The sequence below is a fragment of the Theropithecus gelada genome, chromosome 20, assembly GCF_003255815.1.
Source record: "Theropithecus gelada isolate Dixy chromosome 20, Tgel_1.0, whole genome shotgun sequence".
NCBI lineage: Eukaryota > Metazoa > Chordata > Mammalia > Primates > Cercopithecidae > Theropithecus > Theropithecus gelada.
This window is the reverse complement of record NC_037688.1, coordinates 48,128,197-48,146,106: the sequence shown is the minus strand read 5'-3', so window position 1 is coordinate 48,146,106 and position 17,910 is coordinate 48,128,197. Positions and strand designations below refer to the sequence as shown.

General features: G+C 44.5%; 1 protein-coding gene across 3 annotated transcripts in view; it reads left to right on the top strand.

The window, feature by feature from the left end:
- Positions 1–17,910, top strand: part of UBN1 (ubinuclein 1) — a 37,884-nt gene that overhangs the window by 4,372 nt on the left and 15,602 nt on the right. For 2 of the 3 annotated variants that reach the window (XM_025371547.1, XM_025371545.1), the window contains exons 2-7: positions 3,366–3,653; positions 9,563–9,649; positions 10,145–10,240; positions 10,557–10,691; positions 11,398–11,501; positions 12,197–12,635. In XM_025371547.1, coding sequence (XP_025227332.1) covers positions 3,405–3,653; positions 9,563–9,649; positions 10,145–10,240; positions 10,557–10,691; positions 11,398–11,501; positions 12,197–12,635 — 1,110 coding nt within the window. In that variant the 5' untranslated portion in view covers positions 3,366–3,404. Of the gene's footprint in view, positions 1–2,424; positions 3,654–9,562; positions 9,650–10,144; positions 10,241–10,556; positions 10,692–11,397; positions 11,502–12,196; positions 12,636–17,910 lie in introns of those variants that run through there. The other variant, XM_025371546.1, reaches the window with a different exon arrangement.

Below are 17,910 nucleotides of genomic sequence, written 5' to 3'. Positions count from 1 at the left end.
TCAATTCAGTCACCAGTTTAACAGATTAAATTCCCAACTCTTTTTACAAAGTTAATTAAATCACGAAGTTAATTAAATTATCTTAAATGTTTTAAACTGCACTTAAAGCTTTATATTTCTGATTCAAATACTTCAAACTTCTAAAGAGATGAACTTAGTAGTAAAATCTTTGGGAGGCCAAGGTTGACAAATTGCTTGTGTCCAGGCAATTGAGACCAACCTGGGCAACATGACAAAACCCTGTCTCTACTTAAGATAGAAAAAAAAAAAAAAAAAAAAAAAAAGCCTGGCGCGGTGGTGAGTGCCTGTAGTCCCAGCTACTTGGGAGACTGGGATAGGAGAATCACCTGGGTCCGGGAAGTTGAGGCTGCAGTGAGCTCTCATGGTGCCACTGCACTCCAGCCTGGGCAACAGGAGTGAGGCAGCTGTCTCAAAAAAAAACAAAAAACTAAACTAAAATCTTTCCAAGGACTTAGGCAACTCTTGTAAGTCTAATAAACACGTCAATGTAAGTCAGTTTTTTTAAACATTCAAACATGTTTGAACTTAATTGTGTTTTCTTAAGCATTTTGAATTATGGTTGTAAATCGAACATACCATTGTTTAAGGTATCGGATTCTCTTAAATGTTTCAAGTGACTTAGTAACAGCAGAACATTATAGTGATTATAAAGCAACGCAAAATCTAAGTGTTAATAGACTACAGGTTTGACTCACTTTATCCTGTAGTCCTATTTTTTACCTTCTTGGACTTGGAGAGTCACTTAAGCAACTGAAAGGAGCAGTTTTGCCATCTAGGATTGAAGCTGCAGTTTCTCAGACTTGGACTGAGATAAGGTTATGTGTTTACTGCCTGGACAAGGAGAGTAGGACCTGGTTGCCACTTCCTGGATGACCTTCCTACATCCCATTGGTTAACCTGCTGATTCCCTTCTTACAGTGAGACAGTTCCGGTTCTGTCGGTGGGGGAATCTGTAAACCTTCAGCTGGGATTTATTTCCACACCCCAGTGCATCACAGATATCCTGAGGGCCTTGGAGGTTTCTTTTAGGGAAATCTTCTTTAACATCTTAGTACACGTTGGGAGATGGTCTTTTGCATCACCAACCTGTTTTACTGCTAATCGTTTTGCTGCCTGATTAGAATTATTTTAACTCTTCATTTGCAGATATTTTGTTCCCTTATCTGATGTTATGTTGCAATTTTATGATCATAATTTGACAAATGAGTATTGGATATATACAAATACGTTTACATGTATATGGATATATGCTAATTTTCCTGAATTAACTCAGGTTTGTGATTCATTTACAACCAAAATACAGTGAGTTTTTTGGAAACCTGCCAAAATAATACATAGGCTGGAATGGCAAAGTATTATTTATAAAGAAGGATAATAAACATGAGCTTATGCAATATTAAAATCTATCATAAAACTTTTCAAAACAGTGCAATACTGGTTAAAGAATCTCTAAATACCATATTAATATACAGATGGACTTCAGAAACAGGCCTTAGATACCTGCGATGTTGCTTTGCAATATATGCCAAATCAGCACGGGAAGGAAGGATTGTTTAGTGATTGATACTGGAAGAAACCAAGTTACAGCCTATCCTCATACTTTATAGCATAGCAAATTCATCTGGGGTTAATGAAGTAAATGTGAAAAAATATCTATAAATGACCATGTAGGCTGGGCTCAGTGGCTCACACCCGTGATCCCATCACTTTGGGAGGCCAAGGCAGGAGGATCGCCTGAGCCCAGGAGTTCAAAACCAGTCTGGACAACATGGCAAACAACGTCCCTACAAAAAATACAAAAATTAGCATGCCTATAGTTCCAACTCCTAGGGAGGCTGAGGTAGGAGGATCGCTTTAGCCTGGGGGTTGAGTTGCAGTGAGCTGAGATTGAGTCACTTTATTCCAGTCTGGGCAACAGAGTGAGACTTTGTCTCAAAAAACAAACCTATATACACAAGTTCTTCTGTAAGATCTGGTTGGAGATGAGCATTCTAGGCATACAGGAAATGGGAGGAGTCTCAAAGGAAAAGAGCCTAGTTTTGACTGCATATGAAGTTATCATTTCCTTGGAAGGAGAGTTGCTTGAGGTTGTGAACTTAAGACCAGCCTGGGCAACATAGTGGGTCAGCATCTCTACAAAAAATAGAAAAAATTAGCCAGCCGTGGTGGTGTATACCTGTAGTCCCAGCTACTCCAGAGGTTGAAGTGATGAGAGATTTGCTTGAGCCTGGGAGGTTGTGGCTGTGATCGGGCCACTGCTCTCCAGCTTGGATATAACAGCGGGACCCTATCTCAGAAAAAAAAAGTTAACATTTATTTCATCATACCTCGCTCTAATCAACATTAAACAACAAATAACAAAACAAGAAAAAGCAGTTATAAGAGATATGACAGGTGTTGTATATCTATAATATGTAATAATTTATGTATAGTATCAAGAGCTCTTACAAGTCAGTAAGAAAGTCGCAGTTTATTCAACCATTCCCTGATTGATTGTCATTTGATTGTCATTTTGGTTGCTTCCGTCATTTTTCTTGTATAAACAAGGCGGCAATAAATATCTCTATTTATTGGTATGGTAGAAAGTTCACACTAGAATATGAACTCTTTTAAAAAGCAGGACACAAAATTATATATGAAATAAGCAGAAAACATGTATGGCATGTATTAGCGTATTCATATTCTGTGAACATTTGGAATTCTGTATTCAAAATCTATTTTGACCATTCCCTAGTGATTTTGAAGGTCTTTGGCATGTGATAATTTATTTTGCCAAGGCCAGTATTTGGGTGTGAGAGTGGTGCACAGGGCAGGAGTGTGTAACTTTGTTAGGAAGTGAGCCTAGCCACACCCTCCTGAGTCACTGGTTCTTTACTATCCTGGGGTAGGCAGTATCTTTTGTTTAGCTGGTAAAAGCTTTGTCCCTGTGAAGATTGGCTCCCAATGATAGGAAACTGCTGGTGATGAAAATAAAGAGTCCTTAAAGGTTATTCTGAGCCAGAAAAAATAAGTGTTAGACAAATTAAGTGGAAAACAATTAATATTTTAGTAGTCTTTACAATGTGGAGGTCTAAGGCTCTGTTAGCATGCGTTCTTTTAGGTCGAGGATCTAGGATATAGATACATAGAAAAAAAGACTGAAAGTGTGCTAAGCAGTGACTGTCTCTGAATGATTATGAAAAAATTTTAGGATGAGTAACCAGGAAAAAAAGCAATAAATGACAAAGTATAACAGTGGAGTTTTCTTGACAACGAAATTCTCTTAAACTTAAATCTCTTTAATTAGACAGGTAAACTATTTTATCATCTTCGTTTGACCTGGCCCTTCTTTTCAATGTTAACAGAAGCCATGCAGTGACACCCGCTAAGACTTGTTGGTAGCCATGTCGGAGCCCCACAGGGTCCAGTTCACCTCTCTCCCAGGTTCCCTGAATCCTGCATTTTTGAAGAAGTCCCGGAAGGAGGAGGCTGGGGGAGCAGAACAGCATCAGGACTGTGAGCCGGCCGCAGCAGCTGTTCGGATTACACTCACCCTCTTTGAACCAGATCACAAACGCTGCCCAGAGTTCTTCTACCCAGAGCTGGTGAAGAATATCCGAGGGAAGGTAAAAGGCCTTCAGCCTGGAGACAAGGTACACCCCTTTGTTCCCAGAGGCGCTGCAGGTTTAATGCACAGGGGTCAGTGCGTGCATGTGGGGCTTCCATAGTGGGGAAGCAAGATTTACTGAGGTTTTGGCTGCTCCAAGATCCTGTCACTCACTCAAGGCAAGCACAAGGTTTGCTTCTCTTACCTCTGTGCGCAAAGGGAGAGGCCAATTTGAATTATAACTAATTAACATAAATTTTAAAAACAGTGCATTTTTCTCTGTCAAGGTTGTAAACGTTATGTGTAAATGAAACCAGTCCCTGACAGTTCCAGTGTTAGAATTTCATGCTGGACATTTTTCTCTTCCAAGAGAGTCTTGCTGTCTACCTAGTATAGGGGCAGACAAGAAAACACGTAGACTGCTTTTTTTTGTTGTTTTTTTGTTGTTTTTTTGACTGAGTCTTGCCCTGTCGCCCAGGCTGGAGTGCAGTGGCACGATCTCGGCTCACTGTAATCTCCACCTCCTGGGTTCAAGTGATTCTTCTGCCTCAACCTCCTGAGTAGCTGGGATTACAGGTGCACGCCACCATACCCAGCTAATTTCTGTATTTTTGGTAGAGATGGCATTTCACTGTGTTGGTCAGGCTGGTCTCAAACTGCTGTTCTCAAGTGATCTGCCTGCCTTGGCCTCCCAAAGTGCTGAGATTACAAACATGAGCCACTGCACCTGGCCACAACTTGATGGATTTTCATGAACTCAGTGCACCCATGTAATCTGCATGTAGGTCACAACATATATTTATCATGACCCCAGAAACCCTCCTTCTGCCCTGCCAGAAGACTATCCCAATACTAATGGGCAACCACTGCCCTGATTTCTAACAGCTTAGATCAGCTTAGATTTGTGGAGGTTTTTTTGTTTGTTTGTTTGTATTTTGAGGCGGAGTCTCGCTCTGTCGCCCAGGCTGGAGTGCCGTGGCGTGATCTTGGCTCACTGCAACCTCTGCCGCCTGTGTTCACACCATTCTCCTGCCTCAGCCTCCCGAGTAGCTGGGACAGCAGGCGTCCACCACCATGTCTGGCTAATTTTTTTGTGTGTTTAGTAGAGACGGCGTTTCAACGTGTTAGCCAGGATGGTCTCGATCTCCTGACCTTGTGAAGATCCACCCACCTTGGCCTCCCAAAGTGCCGGGATTACAGGCATGAGCCAAGGTCTGGCCTCTCTTTTTTTTTTTTTTTTTTCTTTTTTTTTTTTTTGAGACGGAGTCTCGCTCTGCCGCCCAGGCTGGAGTGCAATGGCCGGATCTCAGCTCACTGCAAGCTCCGCTTCCCGGGTTCACGCCATTCTCCTGCCTCAGCCTCCCAAGTAGCTGGGACTACAGGCACCCGCCACCATGCCCGGCTAGTTTTTTGTATTTTTTAGTAGAGACGGGGTTTCACCGTGTTAGCCAGGATGGTCTCGATCTCCTGACCTCGTGATCCTCCCGTCTCGGCCTCCCAAAGTGCTGGGATTACAGGCTTGAGCCACCGCGCCTGGCTTTTTTTTTCTTTTTTGAGACCAAGTCTTACCCTGTCACCCAGGCTGCAGTGCGGTGGTGCAATCTTGGCTCACTGCAACTTTTGCCTCCCAAGTTCAAGTGGTTCTCCTGCCTTAGCCTCCCAAGTAGCTGGGATTACAGGTGCCAGCCATCACATCTGGCTAATTTTTTTTTTTTTTTTTTTTTTTTTGTATTTTTAGTAGAGACGGGGTTTCACCATGTTGGTGGCCAGGCTGGTCTTGAGAACTCCTGACCTCAAGTGATCTACCCACCTCTGCCTCCCAAAGTGTTGGGATTACAGGCGTGAGCCACAGCACCCGGCTGTGTTTTTGTATTGTATGTAGATAGAATCATATGGTATTTGAGTACTGCCTAGGTGAAAAGCATTTTTAAGCACCTATGTCTACCTTTGCACTATGCTAGGCTCTGAGGAAAAGGTAAGTAGGCCCCACACTGGCAGGATTCTGGTCTCTAGAGTGGCTCTTGGTGAAATGGGGATGAGGCTGATAATTGGCTCACAGCTGTCTGAGCGTGGAATGAGATCATGTTGTGAAGTGTCTTTTTTTTTTTTGAGACGGAGTCTCGCTCTGCCACCCAGGCTGGAGTGCAGTGGCCAGATCTCAGCTCACTGCAAGCTCCACCTCCCAGGTTTACGCCATTCTCCTGCCTCAGCCTCCCGAGTAGCTGGGACTACAGGCGCTTGCCACCTTGCCCGGCTAGTTTTTTGTATTTTTTAGTAGAGACGGGGTTTCACCTTGTTAGCCAGGATGGTGTCAATCTCCTGACCTTGTGGTCCGCCCGTCTTGGCCTCCCAAAGTGCTGGGATTACAGGCTTGAGCCACTGCGCCTGGCCCTATGTTGTGAAGTTTCTAGCAGTATGCCTCAGTGCCAAGTGATCAGTCGGTCTTATTCACAGGTGTGCTGTTTGGAGGGTATTTTTGGTTAGAAGGATTAACCTTTTTTTCCTGAGATTAAAAAATGTATTTTCTTGGCCTGGCATAGTGGCTCACACCTGTAATCCCAGCACTTTGGGAGTCAGAGACATGAGGATCACTTGACCGCAGGAGTTCAAGACTAGCCTGGGCAACATAGTGAAACTCCATCTCTGCAAAATAATGTAGAAATTAGCTGGGCATGATGGCGCATGGCTGAAGTTCCAGCTACTCAGAAAGCTGAGGTGGCTGAGGTGGGAGGATTGCTTGAGCCTGAGAGGTCAAGGTTGCAGTGAGCCGTGATCACACTACTGCACTGGGTGAAAGCAAGACCCTGTCTCAAAAAAAAAAAAAAAAAACATGGCTAGAAGGCCTGGCGCAGTATCCCAACACTTTGGGAGGCTAAGGCGGTCTGATCAGTTGCGGTCAGGAGTTCAAGACTAGCCTGGCCAACATGGTGAAACCCCATCTCTACTAAAAATACAAAAATCAGCCGGATGTGGTAGTGCACGCATGTAATGCCAGCTACTTGGGAGGCTGAGGCAGGAGAATTGCTTGAACCCAGGGGCTGGAGGTTTTAGTGAGCCGAGATCATGCCACTGCACTCCAGCCTGGGTGACAGAGCGAGACTCTGTCTCCAAAAAAAAAAAAAAAAAAAAAAAAAGCCAGGAGTGGTGGGACGCACCTGTAATCCCAGCTCTGGGGAGGCTGAGGCATGAGAATCACTTGAACCCAGGAGGCGGGTTTTGCAACGAGCTGAGATCGCGCCACTGTACTCCAGCCTGGGTGATGGTGAGACTCCATCTACCCCCACCAAAAAAAACCAAACCAAAAAAAAAAATGTTTCCTTGATTGAGGTCTGATTGCCAGAATCGAGGCCAATGAGTCTGTACCAAGGGTCAGCCTGTTGGATGAGGGCCACTGGGCAGGATGAGAAAAAGTAATTTCAAATCCCTTTATAATTCCTGTTTCAGTAAAATGGTATCTTCTTCGTTTAGAGGAAGAGACAGTAGCAGGGGTTGGTTAATGTGTTTATTTGTGGGTTGAAACCAAATCAGTAGGTCAACTGAAATGAGAACTCCAGTGCTCTGATTGCACGTTTTTGGGGGCTCCAAATGCCCTTCTCCATTGCAGACAAATGCATGGAGGATACACAGAGAACTTTGGATCCAATTCAGAGGATTCAGTCCTGGACTTCGGGTTCAGGGAACTCTTTTTTTTTTTTTTTTTTTTTTTTGAGACGGAGTCTCACTGTGTCTCCCAGGCTGGAGTGCAGTGGCGCGATCTCGGCTCACTGCAAGCTCCGCCCCCCGGGTTCACGCCATTCTCCCGCCTCAGCCTCCCAAGTAGCTGGGACTACAGGCGCCCGCTACCGCGCCCGGCTAGTTTTTTGTATTTTTAGTAGAGACGGGGTTTCACCATGTTAGCCAGGATAGTCTCGATCTCCTGACCTTGTGATCCACCCGCCTCGGCCTCCCAAAGTGCTGGGATTACAGGCTTGAGCCACCGCGCCCGGCCGGGGTTCAGGGAACTCTTAAGTCGCCGTGGGTCTACTCTGCCGTGTTAAAAGTACAATGAAATCGGACACATTCGTGCGGCATTCTTTTAGTGTGTATTTCTTAATAGTACGAAGGCCCTGTGCTAGATTCAGAGGACTGTAGAAAGGTAGAGAAAACACTGTACCACACTCAAAACAAACGTGTAGATGGTTTAGGAGAATGGTACCACCACAGGTAACAGAAATTACAATACGGTCATTGTTTAAGTCTGGTACAACACAGGCCCTGGAGGTCTTGGAAAGAAGAGAGCTTATATCCTGATTAGTATTTGGACAGAGCTGGACCTTCCATCATACAGTCAGGAAATAGTAGTTACTGGAAGACTGCAGTTGGCAAGGCATTGAGTGGTATACATGGAATCCAGTGCTCCTCAAGGTTGGTGGGATTTCTTACTGTTACATAACCACTCAAGTTATATGTGATCATCCTAGAAAAATTAGAAGATCCAGATAAGTGTGTTTGAAAGACTCCCCATTTGTGGTATGTTCATTAGATGTATGCTCTATAATATCCCATTGTATGTGTACACCGCAAATCATTTAACTGATCCTTTGCGGGTAGTATTTCAGTAGGCAGAGATGGAAGGGTGAGATAAGAAAGTTTGTTTGAAACAGGCATACAATCTTTAGTGTTTTCTGTCTACCTTGAAGTCTTTTTTTTTTTTTTTGAGACGGAGTCTCGCTCTGTCGCCCGGGCTGGAGTGCAGTGGCTGGATCTCAGCTCATTGCAAGCTCCGCCTCCCAGGTTTACGCCGTTCTCCTGCCTCAGCCTCCCGAGTAGCTGGGACTACAGGCGCCCGCCAACTCACCCGGCTAGTTTTTTGTATTTTTTAGTAGCGACCGGGTTTCACCGTGTTAGCCAGGATGGTCTCGATCTCATGACCTCGTGATCCACCCGTCTCGGCCTCCCAAAGTGCTGGGATTACAGGCTTGAGCCACCGCGGACGGCCTACCTTGAAGTCTTAAACATTTTTGGTACAGGAGTCTTGTTAAGGTTCCTGGCTTCTGGCTGGGTGTGGTGGCTGTCACCTGTAATCTCAGCACTTTGAGAGGCTGAGATGGGCAGATCATTTGAGCCCAAGAGCTTGAGACCAGCCTCGGCAACATGATGAAACCCTCTCTCTACAAAAGACTTAAAGAAAAAGTGAGCTAGGCCTAGTGTTGCATGCCTGTGGTCCCAGCTATGCAAGAGGCTGAGGCAGGAGGATCACCCGAGCCTGGGGAGGTTGAGGCTACAGTGAGTCATGATTGTGCCACTGCACTGCAGCTTGAGTGACAGAGTGAGACTATATCTCAAAACAAAAAAAAAATTTTTTTTTAGATTCCTTGCTCAAGAACCTTAAGGCTTATCTCTGGAAAATTTGCTTGATGAGAAAAGAATAAGCTTATAAAATGGAAATAAGCCTTGGAAGCCTGAGTTTAACTTTGGTAGCACCGAGAGAAGTGCAATTTCAGACCTTTCTAAACAGTGTGGCAGAACGGCTCTCAAGAACTTGTACCACATTCAGTGGGATTTTCACGTTTTTGAGCCATTGACTCTTTTGGAAGTCAATAGACTCTTTCTTAGAATGTTTTTAAATGCATGAAGAAAATTTTAGAGTTATGAAGGAAGTCCGCTGTATTGAACGTGGTTGTGTAGTGATTGAGCATCTCCTTCTAAAGGCCCTTTGCTGTCTTTGAGCCCTGTAGCCCCTCCTGCTGTGGTGGGTAATTGTAGGCATTCAGTCAAGTTTTATTAACCTACGTGAATGGAAATTTTACTTTCTTAATTAAGATAAACATTGATGAGATAGTAGCATGTTTTATACCTTGCCTTTTTCTGAAAAACATTGTTTTTATATAGGTATTGAGTAGTCAGTGGAGTTTCTACGAGTAAGAACATGGGACTATTTTGTGACTTATTTTTTATGGAACAATCTCTTTACAGAAGAAAGATCTGTCAGATCCTTTCAATGACGAAGAAAAGGAAAGGCATAAAGTGGAGGCCCTTGCCCGGAAATTTGAAGAAAAATACGTAAGATTTCTCTCTTGAGCAACAAAACAACCTCATTGGGTGGGAGAGGTTTCCATACATTTCTGTATTCCTTTAGTGGATTATCATGTAATAAACACTGATGTGGACATAAGCATTAAGCTTGGAGAGAACAGAAGCAGTTATTAAACCTAATGCATTAAGGTACAGAAAACGGGCATGGCAGAGCTAGAGTGAGGAGCTAACTGGACAAATAACCGAGAAGGGCCTGTGATCGTCTTAGAAGAAATGTTTTGGTACGAAGCATAAGAAACCATTTAGTTCATTTTTCTATCCTAGGACATTTTATACAGATACAAATCTGCCCTATGTTAAAAGGTTTTCAGGAAAGGAGATTTTGGGGTTTGTGTGTATGTGAGAGAGTGACCTTTCTAGTTAGTGCTTTTCCTCTTTGAGTCATAGCTGATGAAGTTCAAGGCCACAGTTAATTCTGTGTATTTATCAAAAATCATGTAATCTGTTGCTTTTACATTTTAGGGTGGAAAGAAACGTAGAAAAGACCGAATACAGGACTTGATCGATATGGGGTATGGTTATGATGAATCCGATTCCTTCATCGATAACTCTGAGGCGGTAAGTAGTTACTAAAAATGCCGTGTCAGACCCACTGTGCCATAGCTCCTCCTCATACTGGCCAGGAAGCTGGGGGTGGGGTCACAGCGGCCATGCCCTCTTCCCAGCATGAGGCAGTAGCAGCGCTGATGAGAGACGAAGTGACATTCTTGATCCGGGCCTTAGTTCCCTCTTCAGAAAATGTTGACCAGAAGGATGTTTTAGCATGCTCTTGGAAGTGTCAGAGGAACATCCTCACATCTCTGTCGAGACCTGCTTTGCACCTTCGGACTACAGAAGCAGAACTTGGAGCTGACAGTTTGTTTCACCCTTTCAGTATGATGAGCTTGTTCCTGCTTCTTTGACTACGAAGTATGGAGGATTTTACATTAACTCGGGAACCCTGCAGTTTAGACAAGCATCAGAGTCTGAGGATGACTTCATTAAAGAAAAGAAGAAAAAGTCTCCAAAGGTTAGAATGTGCTTGCTTTTGGATTTTAGAAATGCTTTTTGATGTGACCCTATCAGATGAGTAGGTGACTCGTCAGAATATGTGGTGCTTGGCCGGCTCAGGAGGACGGTGGAAAGGCAGAGCCGTGCCAAGTCGATGGTTCACCTCATACACATGTGCCCTGATGAGCACACGTGCCTGTGGGGGCTCTGTGCAGCACTTGGTCATCGTGTCCACCTCACATGACATCCCAGCAGGCTCAGCAGGGATTGTTTCTGGAGGTGGCCTAAGGGTGGGAAGGGTGTGGAGTGAGGGAATGTGTACCACCCTTGCTGACCCTCTTCTGTGGACATGTAGAGGACTTCAGTTCCCAGGGCTGCCACCCCACTGAAAACCAGTCAGCCTTAGGATCAGTGTGTTTAAAAACCTGTCTACCACTGCCTATGTGTTTAAAACAAGAGGTAGGGCCCACTTGTAACTTTCAAACTAGAAAGGTTTCAGGCTCCAGAATGGTCACTTTTGTCTCAGCCCTGGGTGTTTCCAGGAGACACCGTCGGTGGGAATGCTGTGGGTTTGTGGTCCAGGGACCAATCTGAGAGCTTTTGTTCATGAAGGAAATGAGACAGGTCTCAGGATGTGCCCTGGGCGGAGCAAGGCCAGTGCCGTGTAGTGCAGTTGCTCCCTGAGTTAGGGAGCCGTGTAACTGTGCCTTGTCTTTAATTCTCAGAAGCGGAAGTTGAAGGAAGGTGGTGAGAAGATAAAGAAGAAGAAAAAAGATGACACTTATGACAAGGAGAAGAAATCGAAAAAGTCCAAGTTTTCCAAAGCCGGGTGAGAGGCAGCAGCTTCTTTGCTAGGATAAAGCCTGAACTGTTAGGGCAGGACGACTGGGAGCTGACTCACCTCCTCCCCACAGCTTCGGAAGAGGCAGCAGGGCCTAGCCTTCCTGTCCTCCTGCACGCCTCCCGCAGTGCCATTCTGGGCATAGACGCTCACCTCTCTGTGTGTCAGATAGTTCCACTGTCAGTGTTGGCAGCTATTCTTGTCACTGTGTGACTGCTGATGTTTCTCGTTCTCCGGGGCGCTCCTCTCTGCCCCAGTTCTCCTCCTGTCTCTGCTGTTTTCCCTTGTCGTCTGTGGTCCTGCTTCCTTCTCCTCACTTGGTCTCACCCCAGCTGCTCTTCAAGTTGCTGCTGTTCTCTGCTGCTCCTGCTTTCTCCCTGTAAATGCTTTTCTTGCTCTCCCTGCCCCTTTTTGCAACCTTTTATTTCAGCCTGGCAGTGGTTTCTAAAAACCCGTCGGAAATTTAGCATATGTGACACTGTGTTGCTAACCTGTATTAACTCTCAAGCTTTGGTCTCAGCAAGAACGAGCTCCATATGCCAAGAGGAGGGAGGAGGAATGACAGGGTGGACTGTGACAGGTTCTCCTGGAGACCATGGCCCTGGGAGCAGGGGTGAAGGCCTCTGGAGTTCCCTTTGGCAGTGTCCTGTAGTCTGAGTGACCAGTTTCCCTCTTGCTTGCAGCTTCACAGCCCTCAATGCCAGTAAGGAGAAGAAGAAGAAGAAATATTCTGGGGCTTTAAGCGTTAAAGAGATGCTAAAGAAATTTCAGAAGGAGAAAGAGGCTCAGAAAAAAAGGGAGGAGGAGCATAAGCCTGTTGCGGTCCCATCAGCGGAAGCTCAGGGCCTGCGAGAACTGGAGGGTGCCTCTGACCCCTTGCTCTCACTCTTTGGCTCCACTTCTGACAACGACTTGCTCCAGGCGGCCACTGCCATGGACTCGCTGACGGATTTGGACTTGGAGCATCTGCTCAGTGAGTCTCCAGAAGGAAGCCCCTTCCGTGATATGGATGATGGAAGTGATTCCCTTGGGGTGGGATTGGACCAGGAATTCAGGCAGCCCTCTTCTCTCCCCGAAGGCCTGCCAGCACCCCTGGAGAAGCGCGTTAAGGAGCTGGCTCAGGTATGGTGACACAGTGCGGCTGGGCTTTCCTGGAAGCAGTTTGGGCAGATTGCCGTTGGTTCTGCACTGCGTGAAGCTCGCCCAGAGAAACCTTAGTGAGTTGGCAGTTAAGGTGTCAGCTTTTTCCAAACTCTCTTCTCATTCTGAGGGAGAAAACAGTGCAAGCCTTGCCCGTCAGGCATCATTTTAGGCCATTCTTCATTTCTTCATTTCTGGAAAGTTTGCTTTCTTCTGGGGAGATGGTTGTCTTTCTGTTTTCTGTCAGATTATTCTGTTTTCTGTCAGTTTTCCACTCGGCATCTTTTCTTTCACGTGATAGATGGATGATGTTGGCAACAGGCAGCTGAGGCAGAGATTCATCTTAGAATTCTTCCGAAGGTTTTGCAAATTCACAAAAGTTTGCAAACATATGAATTGCACATAGAGTATATGCTTCGTTGCCACTAGGTTTCAGTTGCTCCTTCGCATTGTGTATCTAGAGTTAGGTAGTGATTACGGGAATGCTTCCAATGTGATGAATGAAAAGTAACTTAATTTTAATTGCCGTCCATGCCCCGTTAAAACCCACCTTTGGCGGGGCACGGTGGCTCACACCTGTAATCCCAGCACTTTGGGAGGCCGAGGCAGGTGGATGACCTGAGGTCAGGAGTTCGAGACCAGCCTGGCCAACATGGTGAAACCCTCTTTCTACTAAAAATACAAAAATTTAGCCGGGCAGGGTGGCGCGTACCATAGTCCTAGCTACTTGAAAGGCTGAGGCGGGAGAATCTCTTGAATCCAGGAGGCGGAGGTTGTGGTGAGTGGAGATGGCGCCAGTGCACTCCAGCCTGGGCCACAGAGCGAGACTCTGTTAAAAAACCAACCACCATCACCACCTTTAGGATATAGCAGCTCTTGCTGTTTTCCTCCAGTGACTGGGAATTGATCCCTAAGCTCTGAGAATTGTCTGTTCAAGTAACATATTTCTTAACTGTAAACCTGGCATGGATCATTAGTTGTAATATCATTTACCTTTAAGTTAAAATAACATTTTATCTTAAGCATCAGGACTTGTGATGCAGCTCTGGTGGCACTCATAATCTACAGCTGTAGGTTTTAAACCAGCAGTTCTTACAGTATTTTAGAAGCATTGTTACGTATGATATCCTTTGTGTTTTAGGGCAGGGTAAATTGTCAGCCACTGCTAAAATGATTTTCTCACTTCCAAAAACTATTTGAACGCCGTATATAAAGCAAATAAAGTATCTATTCCAATCTCTATCTCATCTTTGTCAGCTTGTGTTCAGCATTGGAAATTCACGTATTGTATTTGAATGTAATGATTTAAATGAATTGTGCCATGTTGGGGTTTGGAGTATCCCTTAAGTATGACCTTGAGGTGGAAGTAGCTGAATCTGAACTTGGTGTGTTTGAGCCTACTGTCCTATATTTGCTCTCAGAATTCATGTTAAACAAACATTATTCCTTGCTCTTTTTAATCCTCTGGTTTGTAATCAAATTGTTGCATAGTTTTTGAAAGTCTTGTTAAATCATTTAAGGTCTATGTGATGATAGCTGCTCATTAGAGAAAAGTCAAAACCAAATTCTTGGCTGTGTCCCCGCTCATGTCATAGGTTGTGTTCTAGTGTGAAGACTTGCTGTTTCACTTTCTTGGGAAAGATAGGGACAGATTTAGTGTCAACAAAATGATACAACCGGAAAAAGCATGGGGCTCTGGTGCAAGAAAGCGGAACTGAGTAAACACCTTGTTAGGCAAGCTGCCCTGCCTCAGTGATTGCCAAGTGTCGGTTAGCTCTTGGGCATAACAAACACAGGGTTCAGGATCCCATAGTCAAGGTGGGCCTGGGGCCCGGTGGGGAGCTGGTGACCAGGAGAGGCTGATGTTCTGGTTTGAAAATATGATATTCAAATGTGAAGTTGATTCGAGTCTTCGCATTGCTCTTCTATAACAGCATTAAGAAACTTTGAAAGTGGGGTGGCAAGTGTGTAGAAATGATCCATCCGGCCAATATAAAAACAATTTCTAGTTGGATATTCTTTTCTAGCCTCTGTGTATGTGTTTTTATGCAAATGTAATTATAGTTGTGAATAACTCTTTCCTGCCTTTTTACATAATATTGTAAAACCCTCATCACTTTTCATGGTTGCATTAAAAAGGTGGCTTATTTTAGAAAATTGCTGAATGCTGCTCCGAAGGGTCCTCAGGTGCGTTGTTCTGACCAGGGCCCTGCTCTCGGGGCATTTGGAGGCCCCACATGTGTGTGCAAATGCTCTGGACCCCTGACCCCGCTGAGAATCTGCTGGGAAACATAGTCTTCCCAGGGAAATAATGCACTGGTATACACAAATTGCTTATGATTCCAAAAGCCACACGTGGTTATTTGGATCCTTAATAATGAGTCTATCCTAGATCTTGAAATGGACATCACTTTTTTAAAATTTAAAGTAAACCTGCTGTATGTAACTGGAACATTAGCAGTGTTACGTGTTTCTCACTTTATTTTTCATACCCCTAATTTTTCCCCCCTTTTCCCTTTATTATAAGATTGGTTAGACTTTACGTCTTGGCCCTAGATGGCACACAAATCAGTTTCTATCACTGTCTACAAAACACCCCCCCAAAATTGGCCTTATCATAGCAGTTGGTTTCTCCTGAGTCTGGGCCCATGCTCATGGCTGCATTCAGCTGGCAGGTTGGCCAGGTGCTGGCAGGGCTTTTCTTTCCTGGCCTTTCATCCTGCCTTCTTCAGGGCATGGTGGTCTCAGGGCAACATCTCAAGAGGGGAAAGGTGGAAGCCGCAGGGCTCTTGAGAGCTAGCCTTAGAGGCTATGTGTATCACACGACTTCCACCACACTTTTGGTCATAAGAAATCGCAAGAGCCGCCCAGATCCAAGGATTAGGGAGCTAGGGTGCACCTCTTAGGGAGGAGGATTTCTTTGTGGGAGGAATCTTTGATCCTGGTTTGTTGCTGTTGTTCCGTTTTGTTTTTTTTTGAGACAGAGTCTCACTCCGTCACCCAGGCTGGAGTGCAGTGGTGCGATCTCGACTCACTGCAACCTCCACCTCTGCCTTCTGGGTTGAAGTGCTTGCTGTACCTCAGCCTCCTGAGTAGCTGGGATAACAGGCGTGAGCCACCGTGCCTGGCCTGTGTTCCTGTTTTGAAACTCTGGGAAGTGAAAATTAGATATATCTTTTAACTAAATATGGTACTTAAAACTTTGAAAAATATCTTTGAAAACTTGTGTATGTTAAAGAGGCCCTCTGAGAAGGAACCTTGGTAATGCCTCTGCCATCTTCACTACATTCTCTCATTAGCCCGTTTTTTGTTACTGATTTGTATTGTACATTTGTGTAGGCCCCAGGGAATCCAGTGATTTGATGGCCTTACCCTGCCTCTCTTAATATGCATTGATGGTGTCTTTTGTCTTGGTTGTTGGCCAGTATAGGTGGTGACAAAGCTCAGGTTTGATGTTCCTTTGGGTTATTGTGTTGAGGTAGTTTGACAGCTCTTCAGCCTCAGGCTATACAAATAACCCAGATCTGTTTTGATGATCTTTAGTCAAGCATAACATAGAGACAATACTAAGAGCAGGAATGAAAGAGACCCTATGTCACCCATTTTACTCTGCCCTCCTGTAGAATTAGAGCCCCTCATCACAAGAAGTCCAGGGAGAGATGGATCCAAAGAGAATAAGGTAGGGGGGGGAAAAAAAACCAAAACAACTTGTTTGATCTTTTTTTAAATCATGCCAGATTTTCTCCTGCTCAGCAAAAACAGATAACAGTATATAAGATTTAGAGCTGGGTGCTGAAAGGCTACAAGTGGCTTTTCTTAGAATAAATAAAACAGCTCATTAAAAGGCTGTTGGAACTCTTATAAGTCAGCATGATTGGGATGTTTAACTTCGTTTCCTAGTTAACTTAGGATTGATTAATTTACACAACTTCTGGGGTAAGAGTGTCTCTTTTTAGGGGTGAGGGACCTCATTTATTTTTGGAAGACTATCATATATATCCAGTTGCTCTTTTAATTAGATTTAGTTTAAAATGCCGCAGTCAACTGTCTTCGGCATAAAGCCAGACCCTCAGAGATACTGTCTATGCAATTCAAAAGGTTTCAGAAAAATATTTTTTAAATTACATAATATTATTTAAAATATTTTTAAAGATTGCATAAAGATTACATAGAAAGCTTCTGAAATATTGCACAAATGGCTATCTAAACAGAAAATTTGGCCGGGCATGGTGGTTCATGCCTATAATCGCAGTACTTTGGGAGGCCAAGGTGGGAGGATCACCTGAGCCCAGGAGTTCCAGACCAGCCTGGGTAACACAGTGAGAAAAAAAAATCTAAAAATTAGCCAGGCGTGGTTGCATGCAGCTGTAGTCCCAGCTGCTTGGGAAGCTGAGGCGGGAGGATTGAGCCTGGGAGGTCAAGGCTGTATGAGCTATGATCACGTCACTGCACTCCAGAATGGGTGACAGAGTGAGACCATCTCAATAAAATAAGATGCCGGGCATGGTAACTCATACCTGTAATCCCAGCACTTTGGGAGGCTGAGGCGGGCAGATCACTTGGAGTCAGATGTTTGAGACCAGCCTGGCCATCATGGTGAAACCCCATCTCTACTAAAAATACAGAAAAAATTAGCCGAACATGGTGGCAGGTGCCTGTAATCCCAGCTACTCAGGAGGCTGAGGCAGGAGAATCATTTGAACCTGGGAGGTGGAGGTTGCAGTGAGCCGATATCACGCCATTGCACTCCAGCCTGAGCGACAGAACAAGACTCCGTCTCAAAAACTAAAATAAAATAAATGAAAAATAATAAGATAAAATTTGATTGGAAATTTAAGCTGTCAATGGGTCTGACAGTGTGGCATATGAAATACATGTTAATTAGTTTGAATTAATGTGAGGGTGCTTCTGGATCTTATAACTAGCAGTGTAAGCTTAAGCAAAAAAAGTTCAGTTTTATTTTTTCTCAGACTAATATAATTCTAGTACCTTCCAAGTGCCAAGGTAGAATTCTGAATGTTTCTAAGAGGGTAAGAAATTGACATATGACTGGGTGAAAAGTCATGCCCTTTTTTTTTGTTACTCATCTGTGGATTTCACCCCTTTGGCTTTTCCCCTAGCCAACGGATCTGGAGAAGCTTGAGGTTTGCATGTTTTCTTCCAACGTAGTTTTGGTAGTTTGTTGTTAAGCTTCTCTCCCTGTGGTGTGCCATCTTACAGGAGTATCCTCACTTGTTCATTCACTCAGTCAACATTT